Below are 7,308 nucleotides of genomic sequence, written 5' to 3'. Positions count from 1 at the left end.
TTTTAATGCTTGTTCTTTAATTATACTGGATACACAGCAGTGCAACTATACAAAAGGCAATGCCGGCATGGTGTATGGGACGTGAAGTGTGGTGAGGGGACCCTGCCCCGGTGAGTTGGTGGGCAGGTGAGGAACCCACCCTGTCCCTGCCTGAGCTCTCACTCCATCCCCTTGAGATTGAGTCAAACAAACAAAATCTACTTCATAGTTAACTCTGCAATTACTGGGCTGTATCTAGCTTTCACGTTCTAAAGTTAGAAAAACAAAAACCACCAAGAGATCCTACCTGACAGTTAAGATCCTTCTCCCTCTGCAGTGTGGACTTTCTGATGTTTGGAAAGACTGGACTTACTACGGAATGTTTTCCCACAATCACTACACCAATAGGGCTTTTCCCCAGTATGGATTCTATGGTGCTTATTAAAATTGGAGCTGTGGTTGAAGGCTTTCCCACACTCCTTGCACTTATACGGCTTCTCTCCAGTATGGAGTCTCTGGTGAGAACTAAGACCCGCGTGCTGACTAAAGCTCTTCCCACACTCGTTACACTGATACGGCTTCTCCCCGGTATGTATTCGGTAGTGGCGAATGTGGCTGCCTTTGCCACTGAAGGCTTTGCCGCAATCTTTACACTGGTAAGGGGCCTCTTCAGTGTGCATTCGCTGGTGCTTAAGGAGGTCTGAGCTCTGACTGAAGGCTTTCCCACACTTACAGTCACAGGGCCGGTCCACCAGGTGTGTTCTGTAGTGAAGGGTCAGGTTGGAGCTGTGGCTAAAAGCCTTCCCTCATTTGGTGCACACATACGGTTTCTCCCCAGTGTGTGTTCTCCGGTGTTTAGTGAGGTTGGAGCTATTACTGAAGGCCTTCCCACACTCAGCGAATATGTAACGTCTCTCTTCTGGGGCAGGTTTAGTCACTACTTCTCTACATTTGGCAGAACCTTTGTCTTGGAGAGGGGTTTTTGTTTCTCTCTCCTTTTCTGGATTTACCCACTGCCTTTCTAACCTGGCCTCACATTTATCGGCAATACTCATGGGAAGTGTATCCCCTCTGAATCCTTCTGCATGAGATTCTTCAGAACTTCCCTCCTTATCTGTTGATTCCTCATTCTGGGTCTTCGACTTAACGATCTCGAACCTTCCTCAGTGGTGGAGTGAATTTCTCCTCTTCACCAGTCTCTTGGATGTAGGGGGCCCCCAAGACTCGTATCTGTGACTGGTCTCCACAGACTCTAGCTGCGGGCTGCTCAGGGACTCCTCTGCCGTTCCTGAGGGTGACATCTTCTCCCACGACCATTTCTGCTCGCGGGGAGGTGGGGAAGCCTGTGGCGCCGGCTCATCCAGCTCCCGCTCCAGATCCTCCAGGAGAGTGACGGCCTCTTCCGCGCTCTCAGGGCCGTGCTCCTGCACCCAGGCCTGGAGCTCCGGGGGCAGGATGGTTAGGAACTGCTCGAGCACCAGCAGCTCCAGGATCTGCTCCTTGGTGTGGATCTCGGGCCGCAGCCACTCGCAGCAGAGCACCCGGAGTTGGCTGAGCGCCTCCCGGGGGCCAGGGGTGTCGTGGTGCCCAAACTGCCTGAAGCGCTGGCTGAATATCTCCATGGGAAGACGCTTCCCTTTCTCTTCCTCCTCCTTAATCTTCACAATCACAGGCCCCTGCTCCTGTGGAGGCCTGGGGCCCAGAACTGTGGCCATGCCCAGCACCTTCATCTCGGAGGTACTCCAGATAACAGCTGTCACTACAGACAGGATTCCGTGGAGCAGGAATATCGGTTCCTGTGGGTTTCTGGTTCTTGAGGGCTACATGTTAAACCATGAGTCAGAGCCGCTTGGGCCGCTGGGACACCTCAACGTGCCTCAAAACCCTTTTAAAATAAAAAAAAAGTATATTACTAAAAGTTGAATTCATTAAAAGACTTAGTATTACATTATAACATAAAAATGAGTGGTTTTCTACCTTCTAATAATGCTTTACCAGGCTTTACAGACTGAACTGACTGCAGAGAATAATGTTATGACTCGCGAGGCTTCACATTTCTTATGTGAAGATCAAATTAAAGGCTCTGAATCCAAATAACCAACAGACGTAATGAATATACCTATCAGAGCACACAAAGCACATCACACAGTAAATAGCCTTGCAAAAAGACAAATGAGATAATATTAACTGGAAAAAAAAATAATGTAAGAAAATATATTAGATATAGGCTGTTAGAAATGGCAGAGTAACTTAGCCAAAATAACCTTCTTGCAGATAATAACTATAATGAAATTAAACAAAAATATATTTAAACCCCCCTGACTGAAAGTACTGGAGAACTACAAACTCAGATACTAGAGGGCATCTATCCTTAAAGATAGAACTGCAATCAGTGAGATTTTTGAGTATGTATCTCTTTTGAGAGTACATCCCAAACTGCACCAGGTTCTGGGTAACAGAAAGCTGCAATTTTATTGGCTTCGGATAAAAAAGAACAGAGTTCTAGACTGGAAAATTCAGGGGTAGAATTCTGGAAGAGAGGGAGCTACAAAGAAAGGTGAATTTCAGAATTTGTTTACAAATTTCACCTAAACTCTTGTTTGACCGGTAAACTGTACCTGCCCCAGAGAGACCCTAATGGGTCTGGTGAAAAAGCAACAGCTGGAAAATGAAAGACTTGGGAAGAGATTCTAGCTCCTGCCATTTATAAGGGAGATAGAGTTTGGATTTTAAGATTTTAAGCCTAGCCAAGTTAACTACCTGCTAGAACAAAATTAATACTCTTGAGTGGAATATAGCTGAATCCAGAATGTTTACAACACAGTTCTTATAATGTCCAGTACACAATAATAAACATCACATATGCAAAGATATAGGAAAAGGTGATTCATGGTTAGGAGAAAAAGCAATTATTAAAATTTAGTCCTATAATAATTCAGATGTAGCACTTAAAAATAAAGATTTTTAAAGTTGCAATTATAGATACATCCAATTTAAAGGAAAATATAATGGGTTAACAGTGAGAAATTTTGCACAAAACTAGAAACAAAAGAGAATTAAATAAAAATTATAGAACTGAAAAATACATTCACCAAAATGAAAATATTCACTGGATAAGATTAACAGCATATTAGAGATACCATAAAAAAAAAAGTATGTAAACTTGAGGATAGAGCAATAGAAGTTACTAATTTGAAAACAATGAGGGGGAAACAAAATATTAAGAAGATGCATAGCATCTCCTAACAAGTGGGACAGTATCTAGAGGTATAGTATATGTGGAATTGAAGTTCCACATACTCAAATGTGGAATTGAAGTTTCCATAATTGAAAATGAATCATAAAAAAAACAAGAAAACACTTTCAAGACATATGGTTGAAACTTACAGTATTTAAAAAAAAATGACCTTGCAGAGCTAAGAAACAACAAACCCCATAAAGAATTATTACAAAGAAAAGCATACCAAGTCACATCATAGTTAGACAGATGAACAACAAAGATAAAGAGAAAACCTTGAAAGCAGCCAGAGAAAAACAATATATTATATTCAGGGAAACAATAAGCATTTTTTTACAATAATAAGCATTCTTATTTCATCACATCATCTATAACAACTGAAGTCAGTTCACAATAGAACACCTTAACAGCCTGAAATAAGAAAAAAAAAAATACTCAGACAAGAATTCTAAAACTAGAGAGACTATACATTGGAAATGAAGGTGAAATAAAGACATCTGAAGATAAAAACAGACAGAATTTGCTCCCAGAAGACTGCACTACAAGAAATGCTAAAGGAAATTCTTGAGGATGAAGGGAAATGACACAAATGTAACTTATATGTTTAGAAACAGATGAGTATTAGAAATGATACATATTTGCATATGTATAAAAAGCTATATGTATTTTCTTTTTTAAACCATACATTTAAAGCAAAAATTATAATATTGCTTTCTGTAGATACTGCTTTTTATAACAACATAGCACAAAGGATAAGGGGCAAATGGAACTATACTGTTGCAAGATTCTCATATTTTATAGGAAATAGTATAATATTGACTCTAAATAGAATATGCATATTCCTAGAAATAGTTACATCTGAAAAACAGGTTGAATGGTAGATCTAAGTTCAAGCTGCTGCTGCTAAGTCACTTCAGTCATGTCCAACTCTGTGCGACACAGGCGGCAGCCCATCAAGATCCTCTGTCCCTGGGATTCTCCAGGCAAGAACACTGGAGTGGGTTGCCATTTGCTTCTCCAATGCATGCATGCATGCTAAGTCACTTCAGTCGTGTCCAACTCTGTGCGACCTATGGACAGCAGCCCACCAGGCTCCTCTGTCCACAGGATTCTCTAGGCAAGAATACTGGAGTTCAAGCATAATAATAATTATGCCAAATATTATTGGATTTGGGTCTAGTGTTAAATATCATTATTGGGCTAAATAATCCAATATAAGAGCTTCCCCAAATGGCTCAGGGGGTAAAGAATCCTCCTGAAACACAGGAGATGCAGGAGATGTGAATTTGATCCCTGGGAGGGGAAGATCCCCTGGAGGAGGGCAAGGCAACCCACTCCAGTATTCTTTCAAGGGAAATCCATGCGCAGAGGAGCCTGGCGGGCTATGGTCCATGGGGTCGCAAAGGGTTGGAACACAATTGAAGTGACTGAGCACACAATCCAACACAAAAGCTAAGACTGTCAGGCTGGTTAAAAAAAAGCAACACCCTATTATATACTGTCTATAGCGATAAGCTTTTTTTTAAAAAGACAGAAATAAACTACAAGGAAAGGATGAAAAAAATATATACCACACAATCTCTAAGCATAGAGTGTATGTTGGGTAAAATCAGTGATAGAAATAGTATTCAATGGACTAATTTTCAACAATGAAAATGAAAAATAACTATGTGCAACAATTTGGATGTCCCTCACAAAAAATGTTGAGCGAAAAGACAGCCACATGATAAAATAATGTCTGTTGTCAGCATGGTGATTTTTTGCAGGGAGAAGGGTGGGAATGGGACTAGATGAGGGTACAAGGAGAGCTTTGAAATGTTGATAAATTTTGCATTTCTTGATCTGGATGCTGTTTATATTTATATGGATGTTTACTTCGTGATAAATCATGGAACTGGCATTTATTTGTATACTCTTCTCTACGCATGTTATATTTCAATAGTAATGTTTATTTATAAAAATGGGCCAGGGCCTATGTAAACCTAGAGAGATTATATATAATTAATGGATCATTTCACCAATAAAAGCATACAAGAGCAAATGGAAAGTATATTTTAAGGCAAATATGCAAAAGCAATGTTCAATGATAAAAATTAAGTTTTTGAAAATATGCATAGTGTGAAGTTATGGATAGTGAAACTCAATAGTTTCAGTTTCAGTTCAGTCGCTCAGTCGTATCCGACTCTTTGTGACCCCATGGACTGCAGCACACCAGGCCTCCCTGTCTATCACCAACTCCCAGAGTTTACTCAAACTCTTGTCCATTGAGTCAATGATGCCATCCAACCATCTCATCCTCTGTCATTCCCTTCTCCTCCCACCTTCAATCTTTCCCAGCATCAGGGTCTTTTCAAATGAGTCAGCTCTTCCCATCAGGTGGTCAAAGTATTGGAGTTTTAGTTTCAGTATCAGTCCTTTCAATGAATATTCAGGACTGATTTAGGGTAGTCTAGTTGGATCTCCTTGCAGTCCAAGGGACTCTCAAGAGTCTTCTCCAACACCACAGTTCAAAGCGTCAATTCTTTGGTGCTCAGCTTTCTTTATAGTCAACTCTCACATCCATACATGACTACTGGAAAAAACATAGCTTTGACTAGACAGACCTTTGTTGGCAAAGTAATGTCTCTGCTTTTTAATATGCTGTCTAGGTTGGTCATCACTTTTCTTCCAAGGAGCGAGCATCTTTTAATTTCATGGCTGCAATCACCATCTGCAGTGATTTTGGAGCCCCCAAAATAAAGTCTGTCACTGTTACCACTGTTTCCCCATCTATTTGCCATGAAGTGATGGGACCAGATGCCATGATCTTAGTTTTCTGAATGTTGAGCTTTAAGCCAACTTTTTCACTCTCCTCTTTCACTTTCATCAAGAGCCTCTTTAATTCTTCTTCACTTTCAGCCATAAGGGTGGTGTCATCTGCATTATCTGAGGCTGTTGATATTTCTCCTGGCAATCTTGATTCCAGCATGTACTTCATCCAGCCCAGCGTTTCTCATGATGTACTCTGCATATAAGTTAAAAAAGCAGGGTGACAATATACAGCCTTGTCGTACTCCTTTTCCTATTTGGAACCAGTCTGTTGTGTCATGTCCAGTTCTAACTATTGCTTCCTGATCTGCATACAGGCTTCTCAGGAGGCATGTCAGGTGGTCTGGTATTCCTGTCTCTTGAGGAATTTTCCAGTTTGTCGTGATCCACATAGTCAAAGGTTTTGGCATAATCAATAAAGCAGAAATAGGTGTTTTTCTGGAACTCTCTTGCTTTTTTGATGATCTAATGGATGTTGGCAATTTGATCTCTGGTTCCTCTGCCTTTTCTAAATCCAGTTTGAACATCTGGAAGTTCACAGTTCACATACTGCTGAAGCCTGACTTGGAGAATTTTCAGCATTACTCTGCTAGCATGTGAGATGAGTGCAATTGTGCAGTAGTTTGGACATTATCTGGCAATGCCTTTCTTTGAGATTGGAATGAAAACTATCCATTTCCAGTCCTGTGGCCACTGCTGAGTTTTCCAAATTTGCTGGCATATTGAGTACAGCACTTTCACAGCATCATCTTTTAGGATTTGAAATAGCTCAACTGGAATTCTATCACCTCCACTAGCTTTGTTTGTAGTGAAGCTTCCTAAGGCCCACTTGACTTCACATTCCAGGAGGTCTGGCTCTAGGTGAGTGATCACACCATCGTGATTATCTGGGTCGTGAAGATCTTTTTTGTATAGTTCTTCTGTGTATTGTTGCCACCTCTTCTTAATATCTTCTGCTTCTGTTAGGTCCATACCATTTCTGTCCTTTATTGTGCCCACCTTTGCATGAAATGTTCCCTTGGTATCTCTAATTTTCTTGAAGAGATCTCTAGTCTTTTACATTCTATTGTTTTCCTCTATTTCTTTGCACTGATCACTGAGGAAGGCTTTCTTATCTCTCCTTGCTATTCTTTGGAACTCTGCATTCAAATAGGTATATGTTTCCTTTTCTCCTTTGCTTTTCACTTCTCTTCTTTTCACAACTATTTGTAAGGCCCTCCTCAGACAGCCATTTTGCTTTTTTGCATTTCTTTTTCTTGGGGATGGCCTTGATCCCTGTCTCC

The 7,308-nt window shown here is 40.8% G+C and overlaps 1 protein-coding gene across 1 annotated transcript; it reads right to left on the bottom strand.

Moving 5' to 3' along the window:
* Positions 1–293: 293 nt before the first annotated feature.
* LOC133068033 (zinc finger and SCAN domain-containing protein 21-like) lies at positions 294–1,709 on the bottom strand. Its single transcript, XM_061159114.1, is given in 3 exon segments — positions 294–1,127; positions 1,129–1,190; positions 1,193–1,709. Coding segments are annotated over 3 exon segments (1,413 nt in total).
* Positions 1,710–7,308: the final 5,599 nt, after the last annotated feature.

The sequence above is a fragment of the Dama dama genome, chromosome 13, assembly GCF_033118175.1.
Source record: "Dama dama isolate Ldn47 chromosome 13, ASM3311817v1, whole genome shotgun sequence".
Classification (NCBI taxonomy): Eukaryota; Metazoa; Chordata; class Mammalia; order Artiodactyla; family Cervidae; genus Dama; species Dama dama.
Note: the sequence above shows the minus strand (reverse complement) of the source record. Positions and strands in the feature narration are given on the sequence as shown.